The sequence below is a fragment of the Silene latifolia genome, chromosome 3, assembly GCF_048544455.1.
Source record: "Silene latifolia isolate original U9 population chromosome 3, ASM4854445v1, whole genome shotgun sequence".
Taxonomy (NCBI): Eukaryota; Viridiplantae; Streptophyta; class Magnoliopsida; order Caryophyllales; family Caryophyllaceae; genus Silene; species Silene latifolia.
Window position 1 is genome coordinate 23,974,663 of NC_133528.1, and position 11,704 is coordinate 23,986,366.

The 11,704-nt window shown below is 38.4% G+C and overlaps 1 protein-coding gene across 1 annotated transcript; it reads right to left on the reverse strand.

Moving 5' to 3' along the window:
• Positions 1-1,100: 1,100 nt before the first annotated feature.
• Positions 1,101-2,414, reverse strand: LOC141647401 (putative carboxylesterase 18). The gene has a single exon (XM_074455554.1). The coding sequence runs from the start codon at positions 2,262-2,264 to the stop codon at positions 1,224-1,226; it is 1,041 nt and encodes a 346-aa protein (XP_074311655.1). The 5' UTR covers positions 2,265-2,414; the 3' UTR covers positions 1,101-1,223.
• Positions 2,415-11,704: the final 9,290 nt, after the last annotated feature.

Here is an 11,704-nt window from a genome sequence, read left to right on the forward strand (position 1 = left end):
CCACCCTTTAATATAACAATAAGTCTTGCTTGTGACGGGTCGGATATTGCAACGGGTATTTTGTGAGTGGAAATGGGTAGAGGGGACAAGGTGGGCACCCACCCCATGTGCTCCTTCTCTCACCCCCTATGGGTTTTTTGTGAGACAATATGGTACCCATCTCTTGTTTGTGACGGATACCCTCCGTCACAAATAAGAATTTGTGTTAATATAATATACTACGAAATCATCTTCCTAGCACTTCTCCATTGTTTCACAACTTTCATCCTCACACTTGAAGTTGACATACCAACAATACTACATATACGTTAATAAAATATTATTTAAAATCACGATTCTACTATTAAGTTTTTTGAAATACACGCCAAAGATCTATTTGTAAAACAAAAAAAAATTACAAAATTTTCGACTAAATGTAATAAAAACAAATTAACACGTTAATTTCTCATATATACGTTTTTAAATCTATTTTTATTTAACATTGTTGGAAAATCCGTTTAACAAGTTAAGCACTTCGTACTAGTTATCGCTTGATACTTTGAAGTTGTTTGGTTTGTACGAAGAATTAACACGTCAATTTCTCATAATTATAAATTTCAGATGAATCGGGAGATGATGATTTGGTTAAAATGTGAGAACTGAGAAGGAATTCCACATGAACTCCCATTTACTTGAGACTCTAGGAGGCTAAGTAAACAACTTCCTATGAAATTATAATTCTTGGAATTTGTGGCAAACACACAAATCACTAATTTTGCAAATACTATGAACTACAATTTATGTGTTTTTTGAAGGGGTACCAATCGACTCCTTTAATAGTTTGAAAAATCGTTATGTTTATCAATTCATTGTTTACCGTTACTCATATTCCAATAGAGGACCCAAATTTGACTCGAAACCCAAACTAACCAGAACATATTCATCCTGACCTAAATATTTATCATTGGATACCGACTATTATTATGCACTTATCCCCAAGTAACTTGATATACATAACAATCAACGAGAAAATGACATAACTCAATCAGCCCCAAATTCTTATAAATCCGATCAATTGACTCGTTTAGTCAAGTTTAAAATTTCTCACTTTCTCATACATAAAACGACATAAACATTCATAATAATATTCAATCAATCTTATAACAACTCGGATTTTTCACCACAATAATTCTCATACATTCAACAATGGGCTAAAATTACGTTAATATTTCATGTTAATGAACTTAATTTACAACCTTAGTAATTTGCTTGCCAATAAACTCCTTAACCTCAGCAAACAACAACCTAGCTTGAGGCAACTCATTAAAAAGGTAAAACCCATGAATAGCATCATTATACTCAACTAACTTAACCACCACACCACATTTCCTCAACCACTCATAATACCTCCTTTGCCAATCCTTTAACGGGTCGAACCCGCCAATAAACAATAGCGTCTCCGGAAAATCGGACCCTGTTAAATCTACCCCGTTCGGCCCGCAAACATTTACGGCCCAATGATCTTTATCCTCCCCGGCCTGTAACACTGCTTTCCACATCCACTCCGTCCGCGCCGCCGACACCACCGGCGCACCTTCCAATGCCGTTTCGGAAATTACACTGTCGCTCCCGCCGAAAAACGGCTGGATGTTGATCATTCCGATTACTTTTAAGTCGTGAAAGCGTTGCGATAACGCTTTTGCGACGACGTGGTGAGAGATGTTGCCGCCTGCGCTGTCTCCGGCGACGAAGCACTGTGACACGTCAGCATTTCCCGGCCAGCAGGATATTTTACGGCGGTTTTTGTCGAGGAAGGTGAGGATGTCGGCGCCGTCGTCGTACGGCGTCGGGAGTTTGTGCTCAGGCGCGAGGCGATACTCGACGGAGCAAACGACGGCGTTTAGTTCGCCGGCGAAACGACGGCATGCGGCGTCGTAGACGCCGGAGGCTGCGCTGAGGAAGACGAATCCGCCACCGTGGAAGAAAACAATGACGGGGAGTTTCGACTGCGGTGTTGGTGGTGGACGGTGAGGGATAAAGAGGCGGAACCAGAGATTTTTGTCGGCGTCGACGGTGATATCGTGTGTGGAGACGCCATTGATAGGGTTTGGCTTAGCGGGGATATGGCGGTCGAGGAGGTTGAAGAGACGGCGATTGACGGTTCCGTTGTCGCGACGGACGTAGTCGGTGATGAAGCTGAGGAATTTGACGGCGATGCGGGTTTTGAATGGTAATGAGAGGGATTGTAATGGTGGTTGTTCAGTGTTTTGAGCATTTGCTGCCATTGTTAGGTTTTGAGTAGTTGGAAACTTGTGTAATGTTTGCTGGATTTATTTGATTGTGTGTTGCAATAAAAATAGGACTAATTATGAGACTTTGAGGTTAATTATGTGAAGAAGTATGGGATATTGGGATGGGGAGTCGTTGGATAGTAGAATTGTAGGTGGGACTAGTTTTGACAATGGGATCTCACTTGATTGATACTCCGTATTTGGTAATGGATTCGTTGAAAGCGGGTTAATTACGTGAGCTTTGAATTTTATGGGTTAACGTACTTAAATCTTTTATGTAAACAAGTTAGTCAATCGTCTATCAATTAGTCTCATTGTAGACGGTCAAGAATCCGTCTAAAGACTAAAGATGTAGATAGGTCAAATAATCTCATTTTGCATGAAAAGTAACCCTTAACATACTACTTGTTGTTTGTCTTATTATGTAAGTGATCACATATTTAACTTGTCTACAACTTTAGACGGATAGTGTCCGTCTAAAGTAAGATTTTGTGATATGTATATATTCCATAATATTTTCACTCTATTGTCCACCCTTTGTCCCTTTTCTTTTTCTTAACAGAGAAAGAAAAGGCAAGTTCTCATTTAAGATGAGATATTCTTCTTAAAATTAAAACGGGTCAAATATATTTATGTGGAATGAATTAAACAAAAACAGAAAGCATACGAAAAAACAAAAGATTTTTCTTATATGCTTATATGGATTGATATTTAACCCGTTTTAACATAAAGACGAGTACCTCTCTGTCTTAAGAAATACTACTAGGTGAAAAAGAAGAATTATCCTCTTCTCCTCAAAAGATAATCAAATTCCTCTTTAAATTATGGATCTCAATTACTCCAATCGACACTTCCCCTTTCATTTACTTTATACACGATTTTCTAGGCAGAAGTTTGACCATCGTTTTGCCCATTTATATATTATTACGGAGTACTTTTTTTTGGATAAAAATAACAGTTAGTCTTGCTATAGACGGATATATATCCGTCTATAACTAAAGACGGGTCAAATAGCTTGAAAGTGGTGACATTTTTGTCCCCCACCACCCCACTTGTTGCTTGTCCTATTATGAACGTGGTATTGTATTTGACCCGTCTTTAGTTATAGACGGATATGTGCCGTCTTTAATGAGATTTTGTGTAAAAATAATTTTTCATGAAAGAGTTTTTTTATAACAAACCTTATAAGGGATATAATTGGGTCATATTTTGACAGGTCTCGCCTTGCACCCGCGGGTAATGATTTGATGGGTTGTGGGGCGGGGGTGGCTATCAAATGCGTCGTCGTTATTTGAGACCTACCTCATACTCCCACCATGCCCCGCTTATTTTTTTTTTTTTGATTAGGTAAGAAAACTAGGTTGATCCTCTAGGGTAGGACCAACCTATCTCATCTTTTCGAATGAGGGAGGTAAGTTGAAACCACCGGCTATCAAACCACCTTGAAAGAGTTGGACATGAATGTCCAACTGAAGCCATGAAGTCAGCAACCTTGTTGGCTTTACGAAAACAATGTTTAATTACCACTTCATCGAAAAAATGAAGGTCTAATTTCACATCCTTGATAATACTAGAAATTTCCCACGGAATTTGCCAAGTACCTCAAATCGAGTTAATTAATAACACATAAGTTATCACCCTCCACAATTAACTTTGAGATTCCTAAGTATTTAGCTGCTAAAATACCTTCTTTTAAAGCAAGTGTTTCCGCAACAAGGATACTATTAGATCCGCACTTTTTTGCTCCCAACAAAACGACTTTACCATTGTGATCTCTTATAGAATATCCTAAAGCAGCTTTATTACCTTCTATTCTCGATCCGTCAAAATTTAGCTTTAGGAAACCGTTTGTAGGTTTTTCCCCACCAAATCTCTTCCTTACTAGAATTGTTTCTAGCTGACTCTTCTACCCCGGGATTGTTGAGATCCTTAAATCTAGTCACATTCCATGTCTTAGTGCTATTATTACATAAAGTAATAAGTTTGTTAATACTTAAATTAACATTATTAAATACCCTACCCATCTCGGCCCCACTAATTCATACAATATTATACGAAGTAGTATAATAATTGAAGCTCACCAAGTGGAAGGCTTAAGCTATGGTCACAGATTTAGCAACTTGAAATATATACCTCCCAAAATAAAAAAATTTATCTAGCGAGTTTGCAAAGGTGCACTTGTAATACCCGTTACTTTAGTACCTTATTAAGTTAGGGATGTTATGTGGTGTGTCTGGGCCACTTGGTAGTGTACTATGATGGGTAGGTGTCGCTCGACTGAGTAACTGTCACTCGGTCGAGTTGTGTGATGGTGTTGGCAATGATGACGGTGTGTGTGGTGGTGAATGTGGTTATTTATATTATATCTTACTATAGCCTTATTATTCTTCTGTTGTTAGTTGACGTGTGCGCTCTGTTGTGTGAACCTTCTTTTATAACTACATGCGGTGACCGTGATACATTTGATATTTCCGTTCAAACGGGGAGCAGTGTAATTGAACATGTGAAATTCATAATACGGTAGACATTTGCTAGGGAGTTGGGATGCGGTTTGACAACGACTAGGCGTCACTCACTTAATTAGGCCAGTAGATTATGTAATCGGTTGTGTCACGTGTTGTACTATAGTTAATGTATTAATATTTACAAGTATATTGTGCAACTTATTAAATATGTAATAAGTGCCTTTAATTGTAATCGTGATATTTACTACATTGACAAATCGAGATGGTAACGCCCTTATTTACTTGAGAAAGTTTGGCTAAAGGCTTTTGGGTAAATGTGTAATACACTAATACCTCAGATATTTGGGCTATTGGGTACTCTATCGAGTAGGACTTACTATGTCGACTAAGTTAGTTTTGCATTCTGGAGTACGTTATGCCTGATGGGTACTCGATCGAGTACGTTAGTTACTCGATCGAGTAAGTCGCATTTTACGGGTTTCCAGCAGGGTTTGATAGTAACGCGTGAAAAGATATATAGAGTTATTTCAACTGTTCCTATTTACCTTTTACTCTTATTCTCATACTTTTCACAAAAGAAAACAACAACGCTCTTTCTCTTCACTCATTGCTATCAAATCAAGGCTAGGGTTTATCGGATTTCTGAGTTCATCACACCGTTGTGATCGTCATCTTGTGGGTAAGATTCTTAAATTGTTTTTATGTCGGATAATTAATATTGCTCTAACCCTAAATGGGTGATTTGGGTGATTTGGGGGTTTTGGGTAGAAATCGGTTTATGATGTGTAATTGTTGATTATTGTTGTAGGTGATGATGTGGTACTTTTGTATATTTGTATGATTGGCTGCAGTTATAGCGGATTACGAAAAGGTAGGGTTTCCCTACTCAGTTATTGTGTAAATGATTATAAGATGGTTGTTTGGTTGATTGGCATGTGATTATATCGTAATTGGTATTGGCATTATTTTACATTGATATTGTAAATGGTTGTTGTTGATTGTCTGTGGTTCGAGAGGTGCGCCCTCGGCTGAGTGGAGTCTCTTGCGGGAGTGGCTTCACGCCCTTGATTTGCCCCTTGTGGTTCCCGCCACAAGGGGGATGTGCACATTAAGGAACATGGGGATTATTCGCTCGATAGAGATGAGCGGGGCTTAGGTGGGAACGGCTGCGGTCCCCCACTGACGGTGTGGAATATCTGTTGCGATGGATATTCTGGCAGGGCTACACACTTTAGTGTGTAGTCAGATGATTGGTGATGAGACGGAGTTGGAGGATTGTGGTTGTGTAACTGGATGCTGTTGTTATTGTTGTTATTACTTATTTTGTTTATGCAGTAACTGACCCCGTTTAAATGTTTCGAAAACTGTGATGATCCATTCGGGGATGGTGAGCAGTTGATAAATGTAGGATGCATACAAATATTTTATGGACGTATTATTGAATCCGATGTTCCAGGGAAATAAAAAAGGACAAAGAAGACCAATAAAAAAAGGTCAAGTGTGCGTAATCATCAATGTTTTACCCTTATATGAAAATGACTATACCAACTTAATCTTACATCTATATTATTATTTTTTTAATAAAATGAAAGTTGTTATTAGAAAATCAAAAAATTTACGAACAATATTAATCATTAACACTATCCTAGTATTTAAGACCGTCTTAATTTACCTTTATATGAAAATAACTAAACCAACTTAATCATACATCTATATCATTTTTTTAATAAAATGTAAAACGTCTTAAGTTAAGACAGTATTAATCTAGACATACTCCCAAAAATTAATCTCCATTTCTTTAAATTGAAGATCTCTTATGTAAAATTTTCATATCTTTTGCCGATCCGATTCAATACAAAATATTTAAAAAGAATTCACAAAAGTTGCCGGAAATATGTACTTAAGAAAAAGTAGGGTACGTAATTGGTGGCAAACGGGTCAATCGGATCAGTTTCGGTTCGGGTTCTTTCGGATCGGGTTATTTCGGTTTATCTTTTTTTTTTCGATTTCAGTTCGGTTCAATTCAGGTTGGATTAAGTTTTCACTTTTAATCGGTTGTAGATATTTCGGGTTGGTTCAGGTTCGAGTTGGGTCAATATCGGTGCAAATAAGGTTTGAGTCGGGTCAATATCAGAGCAGATGAGATTCGAGTCGGGTCATAATCGGATCGGATGTCAAGGGATTAGGTCTTTATTCAAAAGATTGGATATAATACGAATAATTTTTTTTAAAAAAGTAATAAATAATGTTTTTTAGCATAACTACGGTATAATATTAATTCATTGACGTCAAAGGGGTGACACACATGTACAAAAAGACACCCTAAATGTGACGCCTAGGTATATTCGGGTCATTTTGGGTTTCAATGTTGGGTTTCTGTCATCAATGTACGGGTTGAAATCGGTTCAGGTATATATCGGTTCGGATTAAAACAATTCGAGTTGAAACAGATTCGAGTTCATTCGATCTTGGGTCTATTTCGGATATTACGAATTCGGTTCGATTTCGAATCAATTCAGGTCGATTCAGGTTTCGGGGTGTAGTTCAGTTATACCTTTCGGGTGTACGGTCAGGTATCGATTCGGGTATTTTCGATCGGTTTTTCGGGTTCGGTATACTTTTGTCAGGTCCGCATGTACAATAGTCAATGAACTCAAACTTGAGCACCAAAAGAACTTTTCTATAGTAAACTGCGTGAAATTATATACAAAGTATAGAATTTATTAAAAGATCAAAATGAAGTAGAGTGGCAAAATCATATTAAAACCTACAATTCGCATTTAACCTTTTTTCTAATAACAGATTGTAATGTGTAGTCGTATTTATAAGTGATCTGTAATATATCATAATCGGTGTGCTTGACATTCTGAAAATGTAATATTTGTCGTATCATACAATATATTTTTCATGTTTCATTCTAAATTAAGGAAACAAACATTCTGAAAATGTAAGCATGCTCATAAAATATACTGTATGATACAAATTCTTTTAATATATATTGTACGGAGTATATTGTATATTTTGTCTTCTATATTCAAAGATCACTTATAAATACGACTACACATTACAATCTATATTCCTCCCTATGCAACTAATTTTTGCTGTAGTAGTGCTTTTCATTCTTCATTTTCACCCCATATCCATTTTTTCTTTTTGCATTGTTTGATCGAGTCTAGAGATATTATTTACGCAGGACTGGAAGATTATTTTATATTTAATTTATTGATTGATAAAAGATTAGTTTCCCTTTTTTTTGCAGATTGAGTATAAAGATTATAGAAAGATATCATAATTGGCAGAAAAGGAAATGGAAAATCATTCACAGTTGGCGTTTTTTTAGTGAATATATTGATTTATTATTAAATAATATCCAAAGATTATTAAAGATACCCAAATGTTCCTTGGGATAGTAGGCGGGAAAATCAATATTGAGAGTGAATATGAGGCTGCCACGTGTCTAGTGGTTCCTCTATTATATTTTTATATAGATATAGATACAATAATTCAGTGTAAGGCGGTCTCAATCATAATTCCAACAATTATAGCTCAATACAAGAATAATGCTACTTCATTCATTACAATACTACCGTCGAGAACCACAATACTAACCGTTCACGTAACCCGACAAACACGAAACACAAGTTGAGTAGGATAACCTACCTCAGAAGTATTCTTGTCGCAGCAGTAACCACAATAAAGCAAAAATGAGCTTCTCCGTCAACCTCGCACCTATTATAATTATATTAACATCAAGTAAATATCGCTATAACAATAATATACGCAAAACACTATCGTTATGACCTAAATATCACGGCTAGGCCGCAGCTAGGTCATGGTCAACCTTGCTCAGGCCGCATCGAGCCATCCTAGACCCCCGGTCAGGCCATGCTTAGCTATAGTAGGCCATGACCAAAGCCACGCACCCGATTCTGTGTCCATCCAGCCATAACCCGACACAACACACCCCTAACCCGACACCCTTGGTCCAATACCGTCTCACACATCATCATTATACTACCTTGACAATCTAATAACGACATCCCTTAATAACACGATAAATGCCGAATTAGGGTTTGAGTCATGGTATATAAAATCGCATAAAAACTATATTAGAATGAATTAGAAACCGATAGGGTTGTACCTACGATTAAAAGGATGAAAATTAACGGAAGATCGTCTTAGGAATTCGTGCCCTAACCTCGTGTGGTGTCGCCTCCCTTTGTCACTCCCTTCTCTTTTTTTGTTTTTTGTTTTGAAAAATGAGGAAAAGGTATGTGTACTGTACTTTGGATGTGTATATATATCACGAGCCCATTAAAACAACTTAAGTGAATTCCGACTCCCACATCAACTCCTCCTTTCGGCCTATACTCGGCCTATATGGTATACTAACTTGTCCTTATACTCAGTTAGATATGTCTTGTGTAGTTTGGATGCTTATATATATCACGAGCCCATTAAAACAACTTAAGTGAATTCCGACTCCCACATCAACTCCTCCCTTCGGCTCATACTTGGCTTATACGGTATAGTAACTTGTCCTTATACTCAGTTAGGTATGTGTTGTGTAGTTTGTATGCTTATATAAATCACGAGCCCATTAAAACAACTTAAGTGAATTCCGACTCCCACATCAACTCCTCCCTTCGGCCCATACTCGGCCCATACGGTCTAGTAACTTGTCCTTATACTCAGTTAGGTATGTGTTGTGTAGTTTGGATGCTTATATATATCACGAGCCCATTAAAACAACTTAAGTGAATTCCGACTTCCACATCAACTCCTCCAACTACACTAAAGTTGACTAGGACCAACATTTTTCAAACTTTGTCATTTCCTCAAAACTCACTGACATAAGTGGCACACTCCCACTTCACAAGTCAAAACATTTATTTTCAAGAAAGTGTGCTAGAGTGGTCGATCGTGTTTTGATTCGTCGTCGATCTCTTATTCAGTTTCCAGGATGCCTGAAACAAGCGACGCGAACTTCAACCAACTCCAGAATGGTAATAATCAAATCCTAGCCGCGCTAGCTCGTCTCCAAGTTACTCAAGACCAAGTGTATGATCGCCTCGACACCATTGAGGGCCGAATATATGCCGTAGAAACGAGGATACCTCCTCGAGAAAGTGAAATAGCCGATGACTTTGTGAACAACTTCAGTGACAGAAACCCTCCCATAGGTATGACTGCAGCTGAGAAACGACTCCAATACTTGGAGGAACAATTGATGTATCTCAAAGGGGATGACATTTATAGGGAGAACAATCGCAAATATGAGGCTGTGAGTTCCAAGTTGCCAACCAATTTCAACATGACGGATATCCCGAAATTCAAGGGGCACGAAAACCCTTTGAACCATATCCGTGCCTTTAACGATTACATGTCTATCAAAGGCATCAAACCCGAGATGTTCTTAAGGATCTTTCCTTCATCTCTTGACATCATCCCAAAACAATGGTTCTATTCGCTAGAACACAAGAAAATCGCTACTTGGGACGATGCCGCAATCGAGTTTGCTAAACAATATGCGGATAATGCTGAAATCCAAGTCAACATGCGCACTTTAGAGGTTCTTACCCAAAATGACAAAGAAGGTTTCACCGATTTCCTAAGTGGAGGAAGACTAGTACCCAACTTGTTGAACGCCCGGATAAAGCCACCTTCGTGGAGAATTTCGTGGACAACCTAAAGCCCATCTATGCAAATCATTTGAGGTATCAAAACATCAAATCTTTCAAAGACTCGACTGTACTAGGGACAAGGATCGAAGATGACATTCGTAAAGGGCTCTTGTCCAAAACGATAGGTCGTGGATATCAAGGCTCAACAAGCCGTTCTTACGGCTCTACTAGCAAGACTGATGAAGTTAACCTCCTCGAGCCATCTAAGAAGAGTACCCCTCCAAGGAAATTCACAAATCTAGGGGACACATATTCCAACGCTCTGAAAAGGTTGATGAAGCTGGGCAAACTTCAACCCATAGGCCCTACACCCGAACCGGAAAAGAAATCCAAATTCTGGGATGAGAATTCGTACTGCGAATACCATAGAGGTAAGGGACATGATACAGAGAAATGCTACAAACTGAAAAATGTACTTCAAGATATGATTGAAGACGGTCGCCTACCAATACCACCTGGAGGTAAGCCTAACAACACTCAGAATCCTCTTGGAGTTCTGATGATCACAAGTGAAGAATCTACCATAGATTGTTCACACTTCATTTCTCCAGTCAAAGATGAAATTCATACAATAGAAAATGAGGGAACTACTCTACCATTTCTCCAACCATCACTAATTTCATTACATGGGCAAAGAGTGTGGATAGGCAAGTCGTGGAACTAGAGAGTGCAGTGGCAACCTTACGAGGCCCCAACGCAACACCTAAAAAACGTGCACCACTAGTCTTCTCTCAAAATACTACAATGCAAGAAGTAATAGCCATGGTTGATGAACTAGTCGACCAAATTATCCATTTAGAGGCTGAAATCATGAGAATGAGAGAGCTCGCTACTATCAATGGAATATGGGCCGATGATGATGAAGACAAGTATCTTACTGAACACTACTTAGTCAAAGTCAGTGAGGAAATAGCCCAAAATTGTGAAGATCAAGATGTAGATCACCTCACTCGTTCAGGGCACCCATACCAAAACACCTCTCAAAATGGCCCAATAGCAAACGGTCCAACCAATGTAGTCGTACCAAATGATAACGAAGAAAGCTCTATCGACCATTTGCTAAAGCAATTACAGAAGACAAAGGCTGATCTTTCACTCTGGCAACTAGTGTCAAGCTCATTCCCACATCGCCAAGCTTTACTGCAAGCTTTGGCCAAACTAAATGTGGCACATAACTCCACACCCGACGACGTGGTCAACTTGGTCTTCCAAGAATCACCAAAGCTAAGTAATCCTATTACTTTCTCGGATGAGGATTTGCCACCCTTCGGTGCTAGTCATAACT

Coding starts and splice junctions, on each gene's coding strand:
- LOC141647401 (XM_074455554.1), bottom strand. CDS start 2,264: ATGGCAGCAAATGCTCAAAACACTGAACAACCACCATTACAATCCCTC.